The 14,412-nt window shown below is 30.6% G+C and overlaps 1 protein-coding gene across 3 annotated transcripts in view; it reads right to left on the reverse strand.

The window, feature by feature from the left end:
- Positions 1-3,543: 3,543 nt before the first annotated feature.
- Positions 3,544-14,412, reverse strand: part of LOC111054821 (cadherin-99C) — a 98,593-nt gene continuing 87,724 nt past the window's right edge. For all 3 annotated transcript variants that reach the window (XM_039441771.1, XM_039441774.1, XM_022341943.2), the window contains 6 exons: positions 11,636-11,901; positions 9,340-9,567; positions 8,251-8,347; positions 7,706-7,841; positions 7,027-7,150; positions 3,544-6,139 (listed from right to left, as the gene is read on the reverse strand). In XM_039441771.1, the coding sequence (XP_039297705.1) occupies positions 6,001-6,139; positions 7,027-7,150; positions 7,706-7,841; positions 8,251-8,347; positions 9,340-9,567; positions 11,636-11,901 (990 nt within the window). In that variant the 3' untranslated portion in view covers positions 3,544-6,000. The remainder of the gene's footprint in view (positions 6,140-7,026; positions 7,151-7,705; positions 7,842-8,250; positions 8,348-9,339; positions 9,568-11,635; positions 11,902-14,412) is intronic.

Consider the following 14,412-nt stretch of genomic DNA (forward strand, 5'->3'; position numbering starts at 1 on the left):
CAGGACATTAATTGTAGAGATTTTCATGCTGAATCTTTTCCACTAGAAATTTTTAGTCTAAATTGTATCTGAAGCCTGATAATTGAGAATCTAAAATCAAACTTTGCATAGATGGGGCGGAGCTCCTGAAATTTTTACAGGTATGGGACTGACTCATGGCAGTTGATAGAGCTTATCAATAACTATCTTAGGTATGAATTTAATCAAAATCGTTGGAGCCGTTTTTGAGAAAATCGCGAAAAACCCTGTTTTTGACAACATTTTCCCCATTTTAGCCGCCATCTTGAATTGCATTCGATCGAAATTGTTCGTGTCGGATCCTTATATTGTAAGGACCTTAAGTTCCAAATTTCAAGTCATACCGTAAATTTCAAGTCATTCATAAGGAGATGAGATATCGTGTACACAGACGCACATACACTCATACACACACACACACATACAGACCAATACCCAAAAACCACTATTTGGACTCAGGGGACCTTGAAACGTATAGAAATTTAGAAATTGGGGTACCTTAATTTTTTTCGGAAAGCAATACTTTCCTTACCTATGGTAATAGGGCAAGGAAAGTAAAAAATCTGGTGTGGCGCACTCACACAGGGGACCTTGAAACGTATAGAAATTTAGAAATTGGGGTACCTTAATTTTTTTCGGAAAGCAATACTTTCCTTACCTATGGTAATAGGGCAAGGAAAGTAAAAAATCTGGTGTGGCGCACTCACACAACTTTCCTTGCCGTTATGAAAATTGATCACCTGACGCTAGTGTTCCCGCGCATCTCAAGTCTACTATTCAAAGATTTGAGCCAGCTGGTGACAGGGCAATAACGCTGGAGAAACACATCAGGTCTGCTATCTCTTCATAGTGAATGATTTAATAGAATCAACAATAATTTGCAATTGAATAATCACATTTTCTCGAATTTAAAGCTTATTTTCAATTTTAGGTGAAAATGTTACTGAACATTTATTGTAGAGATTTTCATGCTCAATCTACTCCACTTGATTTTTTTGTTTCAATTGTATCTGAAGCCTGATAATTGGGAATCTATCTGCATTGATGGGGCGGAGCTCCTGAAATTTTTACAGATATGGGACTTGTGGCAGTTGATAGAGCTTATCGATGACTATTTTAGGTATGAATTTGATCAAAATGTTGGAGCCGTTTCCGAAAAAATCACGAAAAACCCTGTTTTTGACAACATTTTCGCCATTTTAGCCGCCATCTTGAATTGCATTTGATCGAAATTGTTCGTGTCGGATCCTTATAGTGAAAGGATCTTAAGTTCCAAATTTCAAGTCATTCCGTTAATTGGGAGATGAGATATCGTGTACACAGACGCACATACACTCATACACACACACACACACACACACACACACACACACACACATACAGACCAATACCCAAAAACCAGTTTTTTGGACTCAGGGGACCTTCAAACGTATAGAAATTTAGAAATTGGGGTACCTTAATTTTTTTCGGAAAGCGATACTTTCCTTACCTATGGTAATAGGGCAAGGAAAGTAATAACACTCACTAATCACTTAAAACTGTAAAGCTGCGTTTACACCGGAGTTAATAACACGAGTTATTATAAAAAGCAAACAATTGTCTTCAAATTTGAATTGAAACATGTGTGTGATCATTAACACAATGATCTTCAACTAATCTAATGTAAATGAATCATAATGCGTTTACACCAGAGTTTGAAACAAAAGTTTTCAACATAAGTTAATAACATTTTCTTTTGGCTGCTAGTTTTGTTATCAACAAGAGTTAATAACTTCCTCACGTGTTTTGTCTGCAGCTGTAGTTATCAGGGAACAGCTGTAGTTGTAGGGTAGGGATGCTGGGCGAGGGGGTTGCGGGGAAGATAGTAACCTGTTATTAACAAAAGTTAATGCGATAAAAGAGGCTTTTGTTATCAACATAACACATTTCCTTTGATCTTTACTCTTTGACTCTCGATGGATAGCATAAATCTTGTTAATAACAAGAATTTTCTGTTGAAAACACGAGTTATCAACATTTTTCAAGAGAATTTCTTGTCGATTCAGTCAAATTGACAACTTTTATTAATAACTCATGTTATGAACTACCGGTGAAAACGCAACTCAACATGATGTTATTGAAATGTTAAAAACTTGTGTTATTAACTCCGGTGTAAACGCAGCTTAAAATAATGATTAATTTTGAAAATTATGATGAATTTGAAAACACCGCGAATATAAGTTTTTATTTTGAATATGATTATTATTTTTCATTAATTATCAATAATTTGACCTTTCAAACCCTTAAGGTTTGTTCATCTTTTAGTTTAGGTCATGTTTATATTTTACACTGGCAGTTTATGAATTTCGGGGATGAGATATTTTGATTTTCCACAGACGCACTCGCTCACTCACTTTTATTTTCTTAATACACTTATATTAATACATTTTTGTAGAAAAGTTTTTTCTACCGTTTTTAATTTATATTGGGATATGAGTGCCTAAATTAAAATCTTTGGGCGAGTCATCCCAGAATTATTGGAAGCATCTCAATTCATGAGATTTTTAGGATAGATTCGTATTGTTTTTTTACTGTCCCACTTGATTTCTAAGAATAGGATCAATTTTGGAAATTTATTTTAGTTTCAAATAGCAACCACTATAATTGAGTTATGAATAAAATTAATAAATGTATTGTAGTAGTATCAGATCCTATTGAGAACTTGAGTTAATAAGAAGACGTAAATTATGACGTAAAGGTAAATTACCGTATTATTGTTTACTATTCCTGGAATACTGTATCTACTTCATTAGCCTATATTTTCAATTTTTCACTTGGAAATATACGAAATATGAATTTTATTATTTCCAATGATAGAGTTTTATCGAATATTTCCCCTTAAACTTGATCTTCAAAATAAACCTTATGTATATGAATAAGTAGTCTATAACGCTTATACCGTACGTAATCAAATAGCATTGCAAATTGCAAATAAACTTTTAATCGGTCTTTAGATCCCTTATTCAAGGAATGTTCATTGAATTACTTAAGGAAGAAAACTAATGAAGTAGGATGTTTCAAGAAAGCAAAGAGCTATGAAAATGTTACATTTATATAATATTTCAAATTTGTACATAGATTTATCTTATATAATATAAATTACAAAATCGAAACTAAAAATGCATCAATCAACAATAACAGGAAGAAGGATTCTGATCCACTCCTCAATCAAAACTTTTTAACGTATGCTCTTCATTCCAAATGAAGAATATTATGAATTTACTGTGTATAAAAAAATGCGAAACATTATTATTATAACTAGCACAACCTATCAACACAAAAAAGTTATTCTAATAATATTATTATTCCCCCACTATTTTTTAACGAACGAAATGCTTTATCTGATTTAACTTTTGTTCTATTTCTAATTGATTGTTGAAGTTTACTTTTATCAATTTAATCAACAACCAATTTCAATTTTTAATTTTGTTTAATTTGATTGTTGTTTCCAATTCTTCAACCATACGTACTACTTCTATCCTCCAACTCTATTATTTCAAGCTGCAAATTAGTTTATAGTTAAGCAGAAGTACAGCAAGAATGAATTTAGAAAAAAAACATATAGCCAATTATTATTATGATCTGAATTGAAATGGAAATTATCTTAATGGTTTATTGTTGGTGAAATAACGGAGAAAAAACAGTAGGTAATAAATTAATGTTGCATTGCTTGATTAGTTTCTTTATTGCTGAATTCTGTCGGGAATAGAATTTATTCATGGTTGATGAACATTGAACATAAAGTTTTCATCAGTGACGAAGAAGAATTTTCTGAATTATTTAATGGACATCTATTATTACCGTACCGTATAGAGTTTTTAACAATTTTAGATGCATTCAAGTCAATGTCAAATGACTAGATAAATGTGACATTGATGAATTGATTATAATGAATCGATCGAATTCAATTGAAAATAAAATATGCTATTCAAGTACATAAATTTATTGATAGGGTCGATTTATACGTATCAATTTATTGAATAATAGATTATTTGCGAAAACGTATTGTACTGATAACTACAGCGTTGTTCACATTGGTTTTTACAACAATAAAATTAGATCTCAGATTGAATAAATAAAATAAGATTTATTTTATTCTTCTCTTAATTTATTTAATCTGTCCAAATTCCTCTCATCAATCGAAAGTATTAACCATAGTTTTTATCATTTAACGAGAGAAACAGGAATATTGAGTTTGTCAAATATTATTGATAGATAGATATTGGTTAGTTGTTATTGGCATTCTTATAGTCATCTACTATTGTTACTTCAAATAACAGTTTAATGCAAGAATGTACCGTGAAATTATAATGATATTATGTCCCAATCGCCTAAATCAGTCATATCAAGTACCTGAAATTGAATAGGGACTACCTTGGAACTCTGTCACTAGTACAGAACTAGATCCAGGTTACTAGATATTATCATTACATTCAACATTATCTCAATTGAATCATCATTCCAATAAAATAAATGGGCGGTTAACGTTTTGAAATTAAGGGGAGAATATTAGAAAATATAATATATAACATTTCCTACATCAGCCTTATTCCATATCTTACAACTAGAATACTCGCGACACATTTGAAAACATTTTGATGTTTGTAAGTACTAATGATATAAAGTGAAAAAGAACACATAATTCGATATATTTAATTCTCTTATTCGACTTTTAAACTATCAATGTATTTCTCAATAATAATTAATGGCAATCCATAGAAAAAGAAAAAAATCTAAACATAAAATGGCAGGAATTGTTTACATTGCATCGATGTATTACCGTACATAGAAAGTACGTTATATAGTAAATTATTCATTATAGTTTCGATGCAAAAATCTAGTAATAGTGATTTTTTATTGGTCCAAATTTTCAGGATTTTTAATTTCCATATTATTGTATTCAATTTTCTCTCATAGCCACCTACAAATTAATAATATATATATTTACAAAGCCTTGATTAGCTAGGAATTATCAACTATCAGAGAATAACAATAATTATAACCGAATTAGCAATTACTGTACATAATAATTAATTTCTAGTATAATTTGAATCCTAACTACTGTTCACATCAGCATACATTCAAACGAATTTTTACATTGAGCATATAGATTATAATATTATACTATTTTCAACAATGTACAAAATTAAAACTCAAGTCAACATTCACTTCAAATGCTACGGTACACTATCAGCAAACTCCTATCACATTACACTGGAATGCGGATCATGGGTATAAGTTGGAACTACCAAATTGAAGGAGTTCGAGTAATTTGTAGCAAATAGAAATTTTGAGAATTGAAATGAAAATTATTGATTGAAGTGGAACAAAAAGATCTTGGATGTATCCTACCGACAAATACCATAGCTTGTATACCTACCTACCTATTTCTCTCATATCATTTCCAATTGTGTAATATTTGAAAGTTAATAACTCACAATCAAGCCATGGACTTCAAGGCGATTCACTGAATCAGGATGATATTCACTTGATCATTGCAGAAAAGAAATGCATTCAGCATATTCATTGGTGATGTTAGAATAATAAAACAGCCTTCTTTTCTCAAAATTAATGCCCTAACTTTTTAAACTTTCTGTTTTAAATCAGTGAAGTTTTGCCAATATCAAATTGAATACACATCACGAGTATTTCAAGAATACAATAATTAGATATTTATACTCAGACAGCCAACAGGTGAATCTGATATGTGCCTATGAGTGAGCCCAAACACAGATAAGAGAAAGAATTTCTTGTCCATGACCAGAGCCAGAAGAAAATGCATACACTGGCTTTCGACTTTCATACTTTCTTTCACAAAGTCTTAAATTTTCATAGAAATATACACTAATCTGAAAGTTTGTCATCACTTTCAATTGATGTTTTCAAGTCATTAATCACGGTAATGTCACTGATATATTTTCCGTTTCTAAAAAATACTAATTACTATAGTTCGGTTGTTGTTTCTATAGGCGATCTATCTATCATGTAATTGAATCCAAGGTGGGAATAATCCTTCTTCTCTCTAAATGTGACATTCTCATTAGTGGCACTAGCGTTCCTAGCTATCCTTTCATCTTCTGATCTGAAAACAAAATGCATAAATATTATATTTATAAATACATAAATGAAATAATTTCATTAAGAAACAGTTGATTGCTTATTGGAATATTGGAGGCGAGATGAAGATTTCCTTTGGCCTCAGCAGTGTGGAAGTCTTAAAAATTGAATTTGATTTTAAAAATTCAGATACTTTTTTTTAGAGAAAGTGAGATGGTATTGCCGACGAATTGAATTGTGTGATCTATGTCTAATGTACGTACGATTCACTGCTATTCAACTTCAAAATGAAGTGACACCATAATTCAGAGAGAAGTTTTCTTTCCAGACATGGAATTTTCATAGGTTCGGTTCATAAAATTATAGATAGGTTTGATATTAAACCTATAATGGGAATGATATTAAGAAATTTTTAAATGAAAAATGATGGAGGAAATTAGTTAAACGTTAAATACTAACGTTCAAATAGCTGAGACTAATTAATGTTCACCCCCATATTAGGTTTTCTCTGCTTACATGGAACAGAAATAAAATTCAACATGAATTTTGTATCCAGTTGAACAAAAGCAATTTGGAAAGCTATTGAACCACTCATCTGCAGAACAAAGTTGTGACAAAATTGATTGTTATCCCATTAAACTAACAATTTGAACTGATATTATATAAGAAAATGTCAAATATTTTGGTTATGTCAATTCCATAACTCTTTCGAATATCAATAAGTAATTAAAAATCAGTATCAATGTACTGTATTTTTAATCCCAACAGACATTCTGGTTATTTGAAGAAAACGCAGGCAGAAAGCGAGATAAAATGAGGTGACTGCCGACTAAAGATTATAACTTACTTGCCCTGGTAAATTAGAATTGAAATTGTTGAAAATATTGAAAATTAGTTTAATTTTTGTTATACCTGTCATATACTGGGTTGATATTGCCCAGTGATTCGTTATGAATGTTGTTATTGTTATGGTGGCCAGCAATGCTAGATGCTCTGGCCGTGGTTGCTGCATCTGAGCTTACTGGACTCTGTTGTCCTAAAAAAATAAAAGTTATGTTGTGTTACTGTGTTGAACCGGAACCATGGTGAGTTCTTTCTTAAAGAGAATTAAATTTATCGGAATAAGAAAACTGAATCGAACTGAAATTTAATCACTTAGAAAACATAAAATTATTTGAGCTAGAATTTTGAGAAGAAGAAATAGTTCCACTACTGAAGAAAAACTGAACGGGGAAAAATTGAACAACGATAATAACGGCAATAAGAAAATAATTTTGAGAAGTTTGGCATATTGGAAAGAACAATGTGTTACTTCACTGGAGAACCCACATAGATAAGTATTAAATTGACTGAAATAGAATTTCGAAAATTCAAACTTATTGACTACATAGAGAATATATTTATACAAAATGGATAACAGCCGCAACCGCTAAATCCGCAACTAATCATGATTTAGAAACATAATTCACTCGTTGAACACATTTTGATCAGAATTGAGAAGTTGGCCTATCAAAGAAGTATAAAAATAAGCATCCAATTCATTTTAATAAATTTTATCATTTTAATCAATTATCAATTTTAATCTACTCACCTATACTATTATCTCCATGCTCTTTGGTGATATAACTAACGTTGTCAAGACTAAATGCATGGTTTTTACGACTAAAATCCAGTTGCAAATCATTGAAGCTATCATTGTCATCAACTGGTACACTCATCTGTAGAACCTGGAAGGAATTAGATTCTATAGTAGGGTTTAATAAGAGGGCTTCAATCATTTCAATGGTAATGTAGACTTGTAGACGTGAAATAAATCAAGTCGAGTAAAGAATCAAGTCAATAAAGTGTTGTATTGCAGAATATCATGACTCACAGCTCTATATTATATTTTGAGAATATTATGAATTTATGAATTTACTAAATGTATCAACATTTACTGAATTGATTAACATTTCCTTGACAAATGAACTTATTGCAATAGGTACCTATAATAAAAGTCACCAAACTGCAATTTATTAATTTCCGCAAATTACAAAACAAATTCTTTATTAAAATATATCATCTTTGAAGTTCAACTTACAAACTTTAAAATTGCTTATGATATATTTTAACGGATATTATTAAGATGTCACTCACCTGTGTTTCATACTCTTTCAGGTTTGGCTCTACAAACACAGGATCGTATCTAGGCATTACATACATCCTCTGCATTCTGTCCTTATAAGCTTTGTATCTGAAGCGACAAAATATATATAATATTAACTATAAGATAATTTGATTGTATGGTATGAGATGTTGTGATATTTCTCATAATTGAAAGAATAAGATGTTGATATTGTCAATACCACTTTAATTAACATGAAACCTGGTTCTGTAATATGAATCAATTTTCGAAAAAAATAAAGTGGTATTGACAATATCAACGTCATATTCTTTCAATTAACTATATGGATAAGAGTTATGTTTCAAATATTTTAACGCCTGACAACTAACTGAACAGAAAATTCAGTTGTTCAAATGTTTACATTATTCAAATGAATAATGTGAACATGACAGTGAAAAATGACAAAAATGGAAACATGCATGAATCGATGTTTTTATTTTTTTTAAAGTCTCGGGGAGTAAGTAGTAAAAATTGCTAATTCAAAGCAAAAACCGAATAAAATATTCGAAAATTGATTTCAATTCATTTTAAATCCATGAGCGAATTTAGAAAAAAAACTAGATCCTATCCTTGATGAACATGCACTCTATGATAAAATACATCATAGTGTACCGGTAATCTTATTTGTGAGAATATATTTTTTCGAGAGTTTTAAAAAGTAGTCTTCTTGTATCTGTTTGTGCGGTTTGAAAGTTTGAAAAAGTTTCATAATTCTTTAATCAACCGGTTATTGGGGATCTTTCAAGAAAAATTGAAAATAGAATGCTGTCAAAGGAAAAACAGTGATGTTTAATCTTGCGGATATTTCTCACATATAATCTCGGTCATGATTCCTTTCTAATACTCCAGGAACCTCAAGGTATTTTATCAAATACCAAATAAAGTTTTATTCTCAAATGCATTATACAGTACATGAATAAAATCGTATGTATAGAAAAACCCCTGTAATTCAGGATTGATTCTCCATTGTTTCGCATGCAAAATAAATATCTATTTCAATACTGTACATGCAATGTTATTCTCTGTTTTAAATACTCTGTAGATAATTGTGACATATTTACCTTGACCATGATACACATATGTAGATGATTCCTGCCGTTCCAAGGACAAGTATGAGTGCTGCTATGACAATCAATGCATAAGGGAATATTTCCAATTGCACGGCTACAATAGCAGTTTTGATCGGTGTCACTGCCTTTATGGGTCCATGAATGGAGGAGACTGTGGCTTGGAGACTATTTGATGCATCTAATGTTATGTTCGCTTGCGCTTCTGAACTGAGAACTGACCTGCAAACAGAATAATTCAAGATTATGATATTAGTAGGCTACTTATTCTCTTAAAACATGACTGATAAGTAATAAATTAGAATAAAGATATATTCGTGTGTGGAATTACAAATTGAATGAAATTTTATTTTCAATACTTACAAAAACACTTACATAAAAATGTGTGACAATTGAATCAACAGCAAATCTAGCAAAACACAATATAAAGTAATAAGTAAATAATAAATAGTTGCTAACACAATAATCAATAAATACCAAGTGAAGAAAACAAAAGAGAAGCATCTCGAGGCTAAGCCTGTGGGGGGGGGATGGAGTATCAGTTTTACTCATATGAATTTTTCCATTCATTCATTTGATTATTTCTTATAATCTTGTTCTGAACAGTATTGAGAACAAGACCAGCTAACTCGCTTCTATTACACTGCACTCATAATCAGTTTCAGACAATTTGTTGTTCAGGTTGAAAACATAAGCAGGTAATTGTATGGGTTTGTTGCTCTATTTGAACTTATTTTAACTACAAAAGATAAAATCTATTTCATGCTAAATGTATGTACATGAATGTACGGTATGTGAAATAAATTTTATTGTAAATTATAAAATGTATTTCCTGTTGGTTTACGCGTATATTATGGAGACGAAAAAGCTGTTTATGTCATCCAGATGGATGAGGTATTCAAGCGTTTCAAAAATATTTTTATTGTTAATTTCCTCCATGGCTTCCGGCAGGAGATTGTAAAATTCAGGCACCACATTGTAGTGTAAACATGGTTGTTTTAGTAGGTAGGTAGTTCCTTCAGAAAAGGTTCCAACAAAGGATTTTATATTCAAACCGTCAATCGGCTCCCGATTGTTATTTTTTAGTGTATTACGAGTATATAGATTAAAATGCTGAATCAAGTCTTACAAGAAAAATAGTGTAATAGAACAATTCAATTTTCCAGCTTGATAACGTAAATGAGTGATTGATCCAGTTATAATAACTACTTGGCCTATCTACTAATCAATATAATTATTAATTATTATAATTAGGTACCGGTACCTATATATAATGTTCTCAAATTTGTTGTGTACTATTTTTTTTGTCCTCCATGCGATTTTATCTTTGAAGAATAAAATTGAAAAAATCTACTGTATTTTTTATGGTAGATAAACTCCATTTAAAACTATGCGGGGAACATTATTCAATGTTTCAAAAGAATACATAAAATAAAACTACAATATCAATCTAGCCTTATAATCTTTATTCATAGAATTGCAGTAATATGTTTTTCACGGAATTTGATTGAAAGCAACAGTATAATGTATATTCAAAATTACTGTTCACTATAATTATAGTTTGACGAATGTTTGTATGAATGGTGCTCTGTTGTATGGTGCACGTTTGAGTCACTTGCTTGTGCCAAGTAGACTAAGCTTCGGTACGATTTTATTCGACTCTCCATACTATTCATACATGTATTATTATATTTGCTATTTGAATATTGTCTTATTTATAGATTTATTATCATATAACCTTTTACCGATCTATCTCAGTAATATTAAAGTTTATCATATTAAATATAATGTAATATTAAATATTATTTTGGTAGAGAGTTAGTGGGAAGGATACTTCGAATATTCTTTCCGAAGAATGGACATTGATATTTCCAAAGCTCCGCCAATTTATGTACATGCATAACAATATTATCTATTTTATCTATAGTAGTTATTACTAATTGTTTTTTTTCATATCATATACAGCTCAATAATTATTTTCTCAATTTATATTTTGTAAATTCATCTATAATTTTGCTGTATTGTAAGCTATTGTATATAAGTGTATAAGCCAGTATACCTATATTGTAATCTATCTACTAATTAATATAATTATTGAATATTATAATTAGGTACCTATATGTAATGTTCTATAAGTACTCAATCAATCAATCAATAATAATTTTAGTATTCTATTCTGTGATTTTGGATGGTAGAGAGTTCTATTCATCAAAGTTAGTGCTCAATGTTCAACAATCATGACGAAACGAAACAATCATTAATTTATTATTGGTTTATGAGTTGAACTCACCGAATAACACGAGTACTGTTGCGATCAAGGATGGTTTCTGTTTGGGGATCGATGGTGTAGAACCAGAGGTCGGTGGCGCTGTCATCCACTTCGATGGTCATGTTGTCTTTGGTGAATTGGCGCGGTGACCGCTTCTCAATGCCGACTATCAAGCTGGTCTTGTCCTCCAGAATGCCCACTATCGAGTTCTCCTGCTTCTCCACTTTATCCGCCGTTTTATCGTAAACAACCATAATGAGTCGATGTCGATCCTCTATGACATTGACCTGTCCGAATAAATATTTAGTATTATTTGTTATTCGACAATGTAAGAAAGTGATCTGTGTGAAGAGGTAAGCTTCGGTTTTTTTACTATTCATTAGAATAGTAAGTATTCTTCAATTCAACAGTAGGCCTATTTGTTGAATCCGTCTCAACAAATCAAATATAAAGTTATACTGTTTACATCAGTTTAGACCAAAATACACAACACCAAAACATTCAAAATTTCATTATAATTTGAATTCAAATAGTAGCCTATGTATGAAATTTCAGTATCTCTTCATTTTTTTTACGTTTTAATATTAATTAATTAGAACAATTATTATGTTAATTTTATTTTAGGGTAATTACATACCGTAGTAATTTTAATTTCTAACTAATGTGGTATCCAACCCATTACCCCTATTTGGGGTAATTATGTTAATTTTTATAATTCTTTTAAAATAATTAAAAAAATAATTTTCAACTTTTCATTATTACCTGTCATGAATACTTACTTGTGTAATATAATTACTGAATATCTATGAACGTCTCCATATTTTGAGTGAGAAAACCAGTTTGAGGTGAGTTATTGTTATAAGAAGAGGCAGTGAGTTCATTTATGAATCTGTTTGGTTTATTTATCTTCATTATCGTCAATACTATTAGGTTTATATTGTATTCCATACCAGAGTATCATAAATTGATATTCAAGTAATCAGTTTCAGGTTCATCTCTTGAACACCAATGATGAAGAAAATCAAACAGTAACAATGCATGATCTATATTTGTTTCATAAACTGAGAACTGGGATGTTGGTTCATTATGCAAGTCATATTGTGGTCATATAAAATAATATTTGTACAATTTTATCCATATCAATAAATACATATTCAAATTCATTTATTTGCCATAAAATAATACAGATTGATAAAATAAATATTCTAACTTACAAAATGGCACTACCGGCAAAGAAAACTTGTGCGCCGGCAGTGAGTTCGAACAACTAGGTAGGTGAACATGTCAATAGAAAGAAAAAGAGCTTATTCAAACCACTAGATTAACTAAAATTATGGAAACCAGGTCACATCTCAATACTTACAAATTTAACAAAATCACAAGCAAGTGACAAACTCAAAAAGACCAATTCAAGGAAGCCATGGCAATAATATTTTTTAAAATTTATAACATAAGAATGAAACACTACATAATGGATACAGATAATTTAAAATAAACATTTATCCTAATCCAATCCAGTATAAGATTCATTATGGATTTTGTAATTCTATTAATAATAAAATCAGTTGGGACTTTATTTGTAAACAAGTAACACTGATATTCAAACTGACGTCTACATACACTTAAGCTGGTAAAGTCAATATCAAATTGTAATGGATTGGAGGGACGCAAACTATATGGATTATTCCTTAAGTTGAATGTATCACTATTCTTATTAATGAATAATATGATTCTTTTAACATATGTTTGCCTCACTGTAAGCACCTGAAATTCTTGAAAAAGAAGTCTACTAGGGTACAATCTTAGCCTGTATAATGCAGCTCTGATAAGGTGTTTCTGTAATGTGAATAATTTGTTCATATGGATATCATAAGCAGCCCCCCATATCTCAATTCCATATTGGAAAAGTGATTGCACATAAGCATAATAAATCTTTTTCATTATCACCAAATCAGCTATTTGATTTAGTTTATAAAACTTATAAATTTTATATGATCATCCATCATTATACCCAAATATTTTAAGGATTTCACCTTTTCAATACAAGGGCAATCACAATACACATGATTTAACAAAGCGTGAGAATGCACTTGTAAAGACAAGGTTTGTACTGGTTGACCTATTTCAATAGGAGAAAAAGTTATAAATTTAGTCTTCTTCAGGTTCATGGTGAGTACATGTCTATCAAACCATGATTTTGCCCTCATTTGCATTGTTATATACATCCCCCCATGGCACACCAGAAAAAACAAGAGCCGTGTCATCAGCAAATGAAATTACTCTGCAGTTAGGTATTTTCAGATTCAAAAGGTCATTAACATAAATCAAAAAGAGCAATGGTGAAAGGACTGTGCCTTGAGGAAGACCAAATACAGAAAGATTTTTCAAACTTGTTTTATCATTAATTGTCAAATATTGAGAGCGATCCGTTAGATGAATCGCAAACAGATCGTTTGCTATGCCCCTAACTCCACAATTATGTAATTTTTGCAATAGTATTTTGTGTGGTATGGAATCAAACGCCTTTGCAAGGTCTAAAAAAACTGATAGTGTTTTATGCTTGGATTTGAAATTGTTATTTATGATTTTAGTTAAGTGGAGAACAGCATCAGTGGTAGACTTACCAGATTGAAACCCATATTGATTACTATGAATGAATTTTATTTTATCTAGGAAACAAACTAATCTAATTTTGATCAATTTTTCAAATATCTTTGAAAAACTACTTAAAAGACTTATAGGTCTATAATTTCCGGGTTGTGTATGATCACCAGCTTTGTGAAGAGCTTTTGCAATTT

This window comes from Nilaparvata lugens, chromosome 1 (genome assembly GCF_014356525.2).
Source record: "Nilaparvata lugens isolate BPH chromosome 1, ASM1435652v1, whole genome shotgun sequence".
Lineage (NCBI taxonomy): Eukaryota > Metazoa > Arthropoda > Insecta > Hemiptera > Delphacidae > Nilaparvata > Nilaparvata lugens.